This window comes from Siniperca chuatsi, linkage group LG18, assembly GCF_020085105.1.
Source record: "Siniperca chuatsi isolate FFG_IHB_CAS linkage group LG18, ASM2008510v1, whole genome shotgun sequence".
NCBI lineage: Eukaryota > Metazoa > Chordata > Actinopteri > Centrarchiformes > Sinipercidae > Siniperca > Siniperca chuatsi.
In genome coordinates this window covers 26,138,453-26,152,984 of record NC_058059.1, presented here as the reverse complement: position 1 = coordinate 26,152,984, position 14,532 = coordinate 26,138,453, and the positions used below count along the sequence as shown (strand labels likewise).

General features: G+C 39.1%; 1 protein-coding gene across 1 annotated transcript in view; it reads left to right on the top strand.

The window, feature by feature from the left end:
* The window catches only part of LOC122865782 (stromelysin-3-like), a 45,769-nt gene extending 34,703 nt beyond the window's left edge, over window positions 1-11,066 (top strand). Inside the window, exons 7-8 of the mRNA XM_044174641.1 lie at window positions 4,958-5,218; window positions 5,331-11,066. Of these exons, the coding sequence (XP_044030576.1) occupies window positions 4,958-5,218; window positions 5,331-5,458 (389 nt within the window). The 3' untranslated portion in view covers window positions 5,459-11,066. The remainder of the gene's footprint in view (window positions 1-4,957; window positions 5,219-5,330) is intronic.
* The last annotated feature ends 3,466 nt before the right edge of the window (window positions 11,067-14,532 follow it).

Below are 14,532 nucleotides of genomic sequence, written 5' to 3'. Positions count from 1 at the left end.
TAATGCGGTCACACACTGCTTTCCCGAAGCTACAACCCCTGACATCCTTGAAAAGCTCCCCGGACTTCTGGCTGCACTCCTGACGACTATCACGAAAATCATAGTCCATGTCGGCACCAATGACACTGCCCGTCAGCAATCTGAGCTGACGAAAGCAGACTTCATCCACCTCTTTGACCTGCTCAACAGCAGTGAAAAGCATGCTTTTATTTCGGGTCCAATTCCTACTGTCAGGTAGCCTACACAAACACCACTGTCTCCGCCCACCACAGTCATTAGATCCCAATCACCAGACTACTGATTACACTCACCTGTCTGCAATCACCCACCTGCACTATAAAGCAGCACTCCTCCCGTTCACTCACTGTCTGGTCTCAACCCTATCAAGTTGGTATACCTGACTCACTTACCCGTTGATGAGCTACCTGTCCTCTGGATTCCCCACGGCCCGTGTTTGTACTCGTCTCCTGGCTCTTCAGCTCCATGCCATATTCCGGAAAAGAAAAGGACTTCCTTATTCAGATAAGACATTACATTATCCCGTTCCCTTACCTACATTTTACTTTCTGTGTTGATTGCCTGCTGTTGTGAATAAACCTACCATCGTATCTGCACTTACCTCTGTAAGTGGTAAGTTTACCTGCTGACACCTACACTGGGTCATGGAATTGGCTGTTTTAGCAGGATCCCCAGCCTTCATACCTGGCTCCAGTCTGTCTGCAGTACCAATGACATTGGTTTTATACACAATTTTAACTTATTCTGGGATCGTTGTTCCTTGTTTGCATGAGACGGTCTTCATCCAAACAAGTAGGTAGTCGCATGCTGGCGACTAACCTGCAACATGCTGTACTGTCCTCCTCATGCAATTGACTATTTACATCACCTGTTTCCCCTCGCTCTTCTTTCTCTTCTCTGCCCACCATAAACAGCCACATACACTCTGCTGCCACTAACTCCCCCTATGTGGACTGATCATAGTGCTGCTATTTGGAGCTATTTTTAGAACCCTACCTCCAGTCTCAACTCTAACCCAGCACAGACTTTTTAAGATGGCTCTTATCAATGTAAGATCCCTCTCTAACAAAACATTTATTTTAAATGATTTTATCTCTTCTACTGATTTCGATTTCAGGTTTTTAACAGAATCCTGGTTATGTCCTGGTGATCACACTCAGCCTGCTGAATCGTACCCTCCAGATTATGACTGCTTTAGCCACCGTAGGGATTGTTACTTGTTACTGTCTATAGGAAGCAAGTGTAACCTCATAGCTTGCAATGATTTTTCCTCCTTTGAAGTGCTCATGTTTAAACTTGATGGCCCACACCTGGTCATATTTGCAATTATTTATCGTCGCCCTAAACCAGCTGGTTCCTTCTTGTTGGTGCTTCTTTATTTTTAAATTTTTTTTTTTTTTTTTTTTTATTATATCCAGTCTTATTTTAAATTATGATAGAATTGTTCTTTGTGGTGACCTAGTCTTTAGTCTGGGTCTGAGAATACCATCTGTAGAATCGGGGACACGTTTGTATCTGATCACCTATGCATCGTTTTTAACTGTGAATTACAGGCTGCTAGTACTGAATTATCCCACTCTAAGTACACATGCGTCCTTAATGAGCATAGGGTCTCAAAATTCTGTACACTGTTCAATTCTCTTGGCAATGTGTTTCCTGATTCCTCCAACATCAACAACATGGTTGATTCTTTTAACTACCTGTGTTCTTCAACCTTAGATCTCATAGCTCCTCTGAAAAATAGACCAAACTCAAGGACTAGAAAACAGCCATAGTTAAATGACAGTATTCGAAGCTGTAAAAGGAAATGCAGAATGCAGATGGAAGAAATCAGGTCTCCAGGTCCACTTTGTGGCTATGAAAGTTATTCCTTTATAATATGATGAAGGATGCAAGAACATGCCATTTCTCTGCACTTATTTTTGCCCATCAGCACAACCCCAGATTCCTATTTAAGACTCGGGATCAGTTAGTTAACCAATCCTCTCCTTGTGTCTCTGCTGATTGTGAAAAGGTTCTTTTGCACTTTGCTGGAAAGGTGTAGTTAATAAGATCTGGTATCATCCCCCCGCCTTTTTAGATGTGGATCACCCGCTCAGGGATTCTTTGAGCAATTTTTTGCTGTTACTCTGCCTGAACTCAGACATCATGACTCTTGTGAGAATATCCTCCAGCTCTCTGGACAAAATCCCAACTAAGTTTTTATTGGAAATTATGGATTCTATTGTGCCCCAATTGCTAATTTTAACAGCTCACTGTCTACTGGCTGCGTCCCAGATTACTGTAAAACTGCTTATGTCCAGCCAGTCCTAAATAAACCTGGGCTTGATCCCACTCTCCTGGATAACTATCGTCCAATCTCCAAACTGCCTTTTATTTCGAAGATTCTCGAAAAACTTGTATCTAAGCAGCTTCTTGCTGCTGTGGAAAACAGTAATACCTTTTCAAAAGTTCCAATCTGGCTTTTGTAAGCACCACAGCACTGTGACAGCCCTTCTCAAAGTCACAAATGACCTTTTAATGAATGCCAATGCAGGCATGTGCTAAATTCTTGTGCTGCCTTTGACACAATTGATCGTGGCATTCTTTTAGATAGACTGAGGCACTGGGTGGGCATATCTGGCACTACACTAGACTGGATATCATCCTATTTGTCCAATAGGAAATTCTGTGTCACCATTAATAACTACCCATATCAACTACGGTGTGCCACAAGGTTCAATTCTGGGACCAATACTGTTCTCCTTATATATTATGCGGATGACACACAGTTGTACCTCCCTGTCAAGCCCAATGACCTTTAGTACGCTGAGTTCTCTGGAGACAGAGCTTTTGCCATCAAGGCCCCGAGGCTCTGGAACAACATTTGCCCGAAGAAATTAGGTTGTCTGAGTCAGTGTCTTCTTTCAAGTCTCTTCTCAAAATGCATTTTTATCGGAAAGCAGATCCTGATTTTACCTGAGCTGTCTGTTTATTTAATTGTTTTTATGTATTTTATTTATTTTAAATTTTATCATTTACTGTGATATTTTATTTCTCTGTGAAGAACTTTGTACTTTATTTATAGAGCACTTATCAAAACTTATTATTATTATAAAATTGCCCTGTCTCCAGCACCACCATAAGGAATCTCAGTTATCTTTGATCAGGATTGATCCTTTAACTCCCATATGAAACAAACTTCAAGGACTGCCTTCTTTCACCTATGTAACATTGCAAAAATCATGCACATCCTGTCTCAAAATGATGCAGAAAAACTAGTTTATGCATTTGTTACTTCTAGGCTGCATTTTTGCAATTTCTTATTATCCGGCTGCCTGAATAAGTCCCTTAAGACTCTCCAGTTGATCCAGAATGCTGTGGCATGTGTACTGACAAGAAGTAAGAAAAGAGATCATATTTCTCCACTATTAGCTTCTCTGCACTGGCTCCCTGTAAAATCCAGAATCTAATTTAAAATCCTTTTCCTCACCTACAAAGCTCTTAATAGTCAGGCACCATCGTATCTTAAAGAGCTCATAGTACCTTATTACCCGACTAGAACACTGCGCTCCCTGGACGCAGGGTTACTTGTGGTTCCTAGAGTCTCCAAAAGTAGAATGGGACCCAGAGCCTTCAGTTATCAAGCTCCTCTCCTGTGGAATCAGATCCTAGTTTGGGTTCAGGAGGCAGACACCATCTCCACATTTAAGAGTAGGCTTAAGACTTTCCTCTTTGATAAAGCTTATAGTTAGGGCTGGCTCAGGTGAGTCCTGAACCATCCCTTAGTTATGGTGCTATAGGCCTAGACTGCTGGGAGACTTCCCATCATGCGGTCAGTCCTTCTTATCAAAGCCTTTTCTCTTGTACAAGTGAAACATTGTTTGAAAATATGAAACAATAAAGCAAAAGTGGTTAAGTTGCTGACCATCAAGTGCAGCTTTAAGACCCCTTTACATAATTGTCATTTTTAAAATAAGTCAGCTGGAAATATTAAAATGTCCGCTGGAGATGGAGTCCTCAGCCTATCAAGTGAGTAAGTTAACTTAGCTTGCTAGCAACAGCTGATAAAATCTGCTAGTGAAAGTTAACTTGAGTCTTTTCAGCCAACAAAATCAACGGCTGTCAGCTAGAAATAAGGGAGCTTGCTTTTGTTTACTTCTGTGTGAAACCAAGACCTATTTTAAAAAGTTTTGAGATTATGAGTTTTGATTGTAAAGTTTCCATTGTTATCATTGTAGACTGCATATGTGCCATGCAAGAAAGAAAAGGTTGACAAACCCTTGAATTAACTGTCGCCTTACTGTCGGTTATTGGACAGTGTAAGTCACTATTTTGCAAGGATGCACAGATACATTTCGTGGTGTCATTTTTGGTTGTGATTTCAACAGAAATGTTCCAGAAACAATGTCCTAGTTACTCAGAATAATTTCTTGTTTTCTCAGGATAAAATCTTGTTTTTTCTCACCTCCAGTGATTTAACTTCTCACTTTGCTGCAGTGATGTAAAAGCGTACACCAGAGTGTCAGTTCACCGTGACATCACTGTTGGGTGTGGTTACAGGTTCAACTGAGAACACTTCTGACCACACTCAACCATATCCATCAGTGAGGTTAGGTGTGGTCAGAGGTTTAACAAAATATTAAATGTAGAGAAGATTAAATAACAAGAATCAAAGTAGAACATAATCCACTAAGTGGCAAATCCCACACTACAAAAACAGTGAGCTCAATAACAAATAGTGCAAAAAAGTAATTATTAATGAAAATAAACTTATTATTACTTAGGTATTGCTATAGAACTCTTAGACCAGCTTTAAATGTTTTGTCCTGAATTAGGACACTGGTAAAAATAATATATAACAGTAGTCCATGACATACTAGGTCTAAGAAAATGAGGTCCAATCTTGGGTTTTTTTACTTTCTTTTTACCATTACCTGGCTTCTTTTTACCATGACAGGTGACAGGTACTGGGTGTTTGATGCTGAGAGGAAGATTACAGGACCAGATTCAGTGCGGCAGCTGGATCTTCCTGTAACAGATATCCAAGCAGCTTTGAAGTGGAAGGAGGACCGCATGGAGAAAGTCTACTTCTTCAAGTCTGCTTCTTACTGGCCCTTCAGTCCTCAGGAGAATCGAGTCGATGATGTCCATCCTCGCAGCATGCACGAGTGGGGAGGAATGCCCAGCCATATTGATGCGGCCTTTCGGGACAGATATGGTGAGGACTGGGATCAGGAAAACTACATTTTCACTTTCATATTAGTTTTCTTCTGGCCTAGTGAGTGGGAAAGGTCCATAGTTGACTGTTGCCTTTTCTCACCCTCTGGCAGGCTACGCCAATTTCCTGAGTGGGCTGCAGTATTGGAAGTTTGACCCTGTGGTGTTGAAGGTGCTAGAAGGCTACCCCCGCAGCATCGGCATGGATTTCTTTGGCTGCTCTGCCTTTCTGTCTAAATAAGTTCATACACATAAATCTGCGAAACTTCTGAAGAGCAGTGGGTTGATTTTTCAGCTTAATTCCTCATATAGAAAATTCTGGCTATTTTGGAAATATACTTAAGACTGATGTATTTCATTAAGAGGACTCAAAATCCATATAAATATAACAACAAATTCTTGCCAAAGTCATTGCCTGCTGTAACCAAATAATTCTTTGAAAACAAGGTATTTGCATTTGAAAATACATGTACATGGTTTCTAGATTATATTGTGAGTGTAATTTCACAGTAACATTCAGTCAGTATCTGCTTACTTCTGCAGGGCCAGGAATGATTTTGTCAATTTGAAATGAGAATACACATCTGGAGACAGCTGGTTAAAATTGTGGATGGTGGTGAAATTCAGTCCTGACAAAGCTGCACCCACAGGCTTGGGTTCCAGTACCCACCGCCAAGTTGCTTGAATTTGTCTACATTTAAAGAGTAACAGCAAAGTAATTAGTTACATTACTCGTTACATTACTTCGTAACTCAGCACAGCACCATCAAAGACTCCAAATCTTCTGTATTTAACACGTGTAAATATAGAAAACGAAATATTGTGATTTAACAAGCAGCCGGCCATTATGCAGGTATTTACTGACCATCAACTGCTATCTTAGCCCCAATGACTGCACACAGCACTACAGAGGTCCTGTCTTCACAGTGAAGCCGTGGGGTTCAAACATCCTGCAACTCTGAGCAAAACCAGCTGATTCCTGTGTGTATGCTCATTAGTGGATAACATTAGCAAGCCCGGTAAGAACACAGAACATATAAAAAAAGACAATTTTGGAGTTACCGGGAGTTGAATTTCTCCTCTTTTGGTGGAGGATAACTGCCTCCCCACACCTCCAACCCCTGGACCAAGCTAACACACCCTGGACCAGTCTGTCCATTCAATGCATAGAGAGCATAGTGATATCAACCCTCCATAAAACTCCTGGTAAGACAGTAACAGAGCGTCACTGGGATTAGTAACTGCAATATAATCACTGAATTTGAAATTCTAATCCCTTACACTACTTAATGAAAAAAGTAATCACATTACTGTACGTCTTACTAAGTAATGTGTTACTGCCAACACTGCTGAAGACTATGTACTGAAACAAACATCCCTTCACCAAACCTCATAATTCCAACCACGCAATTGTTGTTGATATAGTCCGAACTTGAAATGTTGCTATTACGGTAATATTCATATAATTTTTCACTGTTCAGCTGTGTGACAAAATATTTGTAGAATAATTGAGAACGAATCTGCCTAATCTCTAAATGAAAACTATGCAGGCAGTTCAACTCTCTTAATCAGACATGCGGGATGGAGGCTTCATCCCCAGAGCAACATTTAACCAGTGGAGCATCGTATGCATAGATAGCCCTGACGTTACAACTAAGCAACAATCCTCCGTTCCTAAAAACACCTACTCCACCCACTCCATGCTAGTCTGGTTTTGGACCTCTGAATCACAGCTCATATCTCAGTTTTTCAGTGATTGAAATGGTAATAACACAATAATAACAATGTCTAATTAATAATAATAGAAATAAGAATCACTGTAGTAACTATAATAATAATTACAATAATGTAACCACTCTGATGTATTAAAGCTTGTAACGTTAGGGGATATGCTGAAATACAGAGGATCTGACAATTCTGTATAGTTGGCAGTACGTTTTTTCCACCTCAAAGATTGCTATTGTTCTACCACCACAGCTGAAGAATAACAGCAGAAAATAAACGCTATTGTATGATCAGTTATCCACAGTTCTGTTTAAAATCAAACTCCATCTATAGCGAGAAATCCCGGTAATCAAAAATTTTAAAATCACAGGAAATCCTTCAACCCTAGCTGCATCCCACTACCTCCTTGATCTCCCTCCAATAACTCTGTCTTTCGTGTGTCTTTGTAGATACGGTGAATCATACAAATCGGGATAATGGCTTTCACTTTCGAACAGTCTCCCCTTGAAAGCATAGATGGTGTTGCACTGAATTGTAGACACGAAAAGTGACTGAAGTAGTTTTGTGATGAATGAAAAGAGAGCGCTTGAGAGAGAATTTTAAACCCCGCCTATTTTCTCACCTGCACACACCTGGACCTCGTTTCCCAAAAGCAACTTAACGCTAAGATGATTGTAGAATTGATCTTACAAAACTTCTTAAGTTTGAGTGTTTGGCTGAAATGACAATTTCCTAATGGTATATTATCAGGTTCTGTATCTTCTCTTTTCTTTTTATTTGTAGTGCATATGTTTGCCACACTCAAATGATGACAGAATGACAATAACAACTGCTGACCTGCATATTCATGAAACTTATAGGAACTGTCACTGCTTCATTTTAGGTTCAATATGAGCTTAAGACTAACGCAGCAGCAGCTAAATCAAAAATCTAAGTTTACTTCTTTATGCTGGGTTCAGACTACACAATATCAGCCCGATAATAGCCCAACCCGTCAGATGTAGGGCGTTGGGAACGAAAATGGGCATTTGGTGCGACAATTGATCATTTTATCCTGTGTAGTGCATCATAGTGGACGACAGCATCACAACGTCCCGACAGAAAGACTGTGTCAGAATGTTTTGCCTTCTACAACAAATTCCACGTGTTCCAAATGTTGACCAATAGGAGCACTAAGTGCTCTTCCATGCACAACTGTAAACATGGTGATGCAAAGAGGAATGATGTTGGTGCTGCAAAGTGGAACTAATTTTTTCTCTTTTTTTAGGCTTTTTGAAACTCAAGACAGCCAGAATCAGACAATCCACTTCAGACGCCATTGTCTGTTTACCCAGAAGTCGATCCCTAGCACCTCTTTCCCAATGACATCACACACGTCGTGAAGGAATGGTTGGGCGGGGACCAATATGTAGTCTGTCATGTCTCTCGGCCAAGTCACAGCAAGAATTTATAGCCTAATCTGACACAGGGATGATCTTAACAGACAAAAATATCGGGCAGTCTGAACCCGGCATTGAACAGACTTTGACTTAGGAACAATGAATTACTGTTATTGCACATTAAGCTTAGTTTTCATACTGAACAATTCCAAGTATAAAACATTTCTTTGTGTCATTTACAACACTTGTGCTTTGCCATGTATGTGTTTTTAATATATAGCATGGCTTACAGACAGTTAAATATGCAAAGTTACTTTAAAGTGGATTCAGCATCGTCTTCAGCACCACGGACAGCCAACGTTAAGAAGTTCTTAACAGCGTGCACTCGCTCCTAATTGCTGCTTTGGGAAATTTAAGAGTGTTCGCAGAAACACTCATAGAAAACACTCATAACTTCTAAAATTGACTGTTATCGGGATACGATGGTGTAAAGTGTGCTTGATTGTCAGATTTTCTGTTTAGGAAAGTTACAAAAATAGCTGATTCTGCTGTCAGGAACGGGGTTTCAGGTGCTGTTAGTTGATTGGACAGGAGCTTTGTTTGAAGCATACGGAGGCCTTTAAGATAACAGTGCTTCAAAAGCTGCTAATGTTTCCATCTTTCCCCACAGAGTGTTCTTCCCTCTTGTTAATGTTTGTTAATCAGTTCACCCACTGGAGCCACAGGCCTTGTTGCATGTGGTTGACAACACTGTCAGTTGTGTTCAAAGGGGAGCCTGGCTAGGTCAGAAGCACTGAAACGTGGAATTGAACTGCCTTCGCTACAGTGGTGCTTTTTAGCTACAGCAGTCGAATGAGTCAAAGGATTACAATGTCCGTCAGCCGATCCACCACTTTGGTTCAGATTTAAATATCTCAACAACTATTGGATGGTTTGCTATGAAATATGTTACAGATATCCATGGTTCCCAGAGGATGAATCCTAATGACTTTGTTGATCCCAACTTTTCATCTAGCACTACCCTGACATTTGTGGTTTTGAGTGAAATGACTCAACAACAACTATTGGAGGTTGATTGGGTTTTTTTTAACAACTGGGGATATAATGTACATGGCCAGAGTGTCACGTTTAGCAAACCACAATGTAAAGAATCCTAGAAGAAATCAGGAACCAGAAATCCATTTCACCCTGGGCACAGCGAACACAAACCACTACATCTGTGAAACAAATGTGAAAGAATTCAGACTTATCAAAATAAATGGACGGGACAATGACAAGATGGGCAACAATATTAAGTGCCTTGAAGAGGAATTTAGTTTCCTCTGCTCTGCTATAAGATCACTTGTGGCAGTAAAATACTGAAATGTAGCCCAAACTGTGAAAGAAAAAAATCAAGTCAGCTTGTTTGATGTGAATGTCCGCACTACACATTGTTGGCTTCTCTGCCATAACACCCCTCTCTGCTTAGGTTCGCGAAGACAGTTATGTGTATCTTTGCTGAAGCATGATTCCAGCTTCAGTCTTATTCCTCAGTGCCACCTGGGCACTAGCTTCAACCTCTTTTACCATTTCATTGTTCACACCCTTGACATTATACACAGAAGGAAATCTGCAGTTTTGGAGGCATACACTTTACCTCTGCTCTGCCTAACATACAAATCTCGACCTTTATTTTTATTAAAACATGTTAATCTCATTTGTGCTTTGACTGCTTTCTCAGTTTCCTTTGATTTTAGTTATTAGGTTCTTGTGCTTGCACCCTCCTGTAGCCACCTCAACCACAGACCATTTAGCTCTGCAAAAACAGAAAGGGACTTGCTGAATTTTGGGAGGATAATTATTTCTCAACTAGATATCAGGACCAGTCCGGAAATTACTTTTTTGTTGATACAGGGCAGCATTGTAAAAATGTAATTATTAACAAAAGCCAATCTAGCATGAAGATAGATAAATAGTTATGGCACTGACTGTGGTAAAGAGTTGTTGCTTTTGCTTTTTTGTGTTGTAGGTGACCAGTTTATGTCACAAATGCAACAGGAGAATGATATTCATTGACAGTCAATATTGAAAATCAACTTTAAGTCAATATGGTCACGCTGATTTCTCTCAATTCACTGCAGCACGTCGAGAATGAACGAAGCGGTGTGCTACATCTTTGAATATTTAAGGTGCTATTTAAGGTTCTGTAGGAAACTTCATATATTACACAAATTTAAAAATTCTGTTCTTTTCATTATTCAATGTACTTCTTTGGTGCATTTCCATAGAGCCATACAATAGTCCTCATTATCTGTTGAAAAGCTTTGTTTCTGTTCTCTGATTGTTGTTGTGCCTTCATTAGAAAAGTTCTGAGATGGTATTCTCAGAAAATTAATAACCATATTATATTTGGCTGACAATATAATGTGGTTTGACATAAATCATTTTCAGTTCTAATCAGAGAAATGAATCAGAGCTTCACTATGGTTTGACTTACTGTTCTAATCAGTGCAGGACACTGATTATTGCCTTGACTTGTAAAATACACTGTGGTGTGTCTGCAAAAATAGCAGTCCAGTGTAGCTTGGACACTGTCAGTTGTGATTTTAAACAGTGTCAGCATGTCCTGACAACAATGTTTTAAGATCTATTTTGATGTATTTTCAACATATACTGATCTGTTTGCCTTTATATTCATTAGTTTCAGTCAGAATATGACTTTCTCATGTGAATAAATCTTTGTTTACAATAAAACCCAAAAATCTATTTTTTCCTATTTCTGCAAGTAATAGTTATTTTATGTTCATTCTAGCAATTTTCATTTAGAGCAGGGGTTTTCATGTCAACATTATACTTTGTGGGTGGGGGTGGGGGTGGGGGGGCGCAGTTGTCTGGGGGTTGTGCCACAGTGTCACAGTTTGAAAACCCCTGATTTACATTGTATGTGCCCACACAGCTATTGCTGTGTAGTTTTGTGTAGCCTCCTAAAAACTTAGATACACAACTTTATCATCCTGCCTTGGACTTCTTAATGCACTGTACAGTATGTTAAATAACCAAAGGGACTGACCTAAATCAGTCCAAAACACTTTTCTTCATCTCCATAAATCCCTTGAAAGTAGACTCAGTTATTCACTGCACATTTGTAGTGAAGACACTTAAGGATAAATGTGCTGTCTGCATTTTGAGCAGCAGGGACTCTCCTTGAGGGTCAGCAGGCCTGTACATGTTCATACAGAATTGCATTGCATTTATTATTTGTAAACTCTTTGATATTTGGCACCCTGGCTGCACCATTAAACAAGGTCCAACCCCCTGAGTCAAATGACCAGAGTATCAGTTTAGTTAAACAACATTTGTGATACTTTGTTCCTAAACAGTGAAACAGAAAAACCAGAAGGAACCTGAGACACCCCCATTCAAAGACAGAAAAAGAGTGAAGTAATTTTAACCTAGGTGGTGGTGGTGCTGCTTGACTACAATAACTAACTCTTCAAAAGCATTTATAATAGTCCTTTCATTCAGAGATTCCAAAGTGCTTCACAAAAACAATGTTAAGCAAAGAACTAGAACAATACAAACAACAATGAGTAGAATGTTCATTATTGAGACAGGTAATAAAAGTATTAAAAGAACTGGGCTAATCTGGGGAAACAGACTGCATAACAGAGGGAGCATTTATAAAGACAATAAAATAAGGCCCAGGATATTTCCTTGAGGAACTCCATAATCAATATCAAGTGACTGTGATCACATAAACTAACAAAAAACTAGTATGAACGAAACCAGTCAAGCATGACACCAGAGAGACCCACCCATTTCTCAAGTTTATTCATTAATATGCAAGGATCATTTGTGTTAACGCAGCATTTAAATCCAACAGAATGAGAACACCTCTTCATTGGTGTCAACAGTCATTTACTACATTCAATAGTAAATAAATAAATATAACTATTGTACCTTGTACCTTAATTCCAATTGTTGTTGCTTTTAGATGCTACTTTCCTCCAACTAAGTTGGGACAAAGTTATTGGTAGTTGTGGTCCAAAAGAGCAGAGAGAAAAACTGTGCCTACTATTGACTTTCTCAGCACATTACACCTAAGGACAGACATTTGGGTACTACCATCAACTCTGACCTAACTTTCCAGTCACAGATAAGGAACAAACTACAACAGCATCATCAATTAAAGAATATTGCTATGGTCAGACCTTTCCTTTCTCCCAGAGATGCAAGGAAGCTTGAGCATGCTTTTATTAGAGGTAAGTTTGGTTCTGCAATAAATCACTCACAGGTCTGCCCAAAATGTTCTATATATAGTATAAATCTGTTAAAGTTTATACAGAACCCTGCTGCTAGAGTTTTATCTGGAACAAAGAAAAAAGCTCTATAAAGTCTATAAATGTGGACTCCCTGGTAAAGACAAAGACCTATAAATAGGTTGCTTTCTGTAGTTCAAGGTTTCTGTTCAGTTTCTGAAGAGAATACACAAAAAAATATACATGCACTATATTATTAATTTGATTAAATAAGCTAAATATAATGTGTAATGAGTGTCATTGAAATGGTGGAGAGGATGTGGTGAAAATCAAGCTTCTTATTTGGGATGTGCACAGACCTTTTAAGGGGCTGTTGCTCTAACCTGAAAAAAAGCCCTTTTTTCAAGGTCGTTTTAAGCTTCACACTGCCATCTATCAATTTGATTGTAAAAGATGTGTATTTGTATGGTGTTCACACCGTTTCACCATGGTGCAATGGCCCTTCTTTTAATTACTTGTTATAGACAGCAGAAGCTATGAAAAGCATTCAAACTTTGAGGAAACATTTTTGAAACCAAAAAAGTGAAAACCACACTATTCAAACTTCAAACATAAATTCTTTAAACTCAGATGATAATGAGTTGATAGCGTACAACATGTAAAGTAAAAATTTAAAAGTAGATTTTGCAAATTCGAGTCATTGGAAATGTAATGTACTTCACTGTATCATCCAAAACCAAGTTTTGATTGTACTCATATCTCATATCTCCATGAATGAATACCACAGTCTGGATTTACACAATGAAATTTCCAGAGATAATAATATAAAGACAGTCCAGGCAAAATACTATCATTCTTTTCAATCCAATTTCATTTTATTTCTATGGCACTTTAACAAAGTTAAAGTTAAAGTTTAACAAACAAGTTTGTCACAAAGACACTTTATAGACATATATACAATTTAGAAATGTAAAGAATACCGTTGTCCGCAGCATACCTTTCTCTTACTGGCATGGCCCTTTATAGTAACTCTTTCACACTCAGCCATTACCACCCTCATACGTCCCTGTCTGATGTCTCTCTCTGGTCTGGAGCCTTGTGGTGAACCAGAAAACTCTTGAAATGGCGCTGGACAGAAATGGTGAATTTTAGCTATTTTTTGATGTTGAACTGCTCTTAGAGAATTAATCCGATCGACTTCAAATTTGGGTAGTGTAATCTAAAGAACGTTGTGATGCTAAGTTGCAAAGCTAATGAGGTTTCCTCAACGGCGTTGCCGTGGTGATGCGGCAAATTCCGTGTTCCAAAATTTGTAATATTCAGAGCAGGGTCAGCCGGCCTCCAGTCAAAAGACCGCAGCTAACGCTCTTCCAGCATGGAGGCGAAGGCCCGTTCAACGCTGCTTGCAGCTTTAACTATGCTTGTTTTCTTTTTTTATTGTAATATTTGTGCTTTCATAAAATTCCATCTTTGAGCTTGCTTTCTTATACTATCACAATGCTTCCCTGACCACCTCCGGAGGTGGTTTGGCCAATCGGATCACAAGCCGTCCACAGTGCATGTTGGGTGCATTTACACCTTTACTTTCATGCGGTCAAGCACTATCCGATTGCAATCCAATTGCCCAAAACATCATTTTTATGTTTCCCTCTAAATCAATAAATAATTAAAATAACCAGAATTCTTCTATTTGCAGATGTGGTGGAATCCCACTAATGTGTCTAAACTTATATCCAGCTATAATTTTGGAAGGTTTCAACTTTTTCACATTTTGTGGGTATTGTGACAGACCTTGTATCTTTTTATCAACTTATCATTTCAAAATATAGAAACTATGTAGCATCTGCTGCTCACTCGAAACTGACTAAGACCTCTGGAGCTGTCTTAAATAATATGTCAGTCTGAACACTTAAGTGCCATTCAAAAACATTCTTATTTTTAGGAATAAGAGCAGTCATTCTTTGAATTTTGAC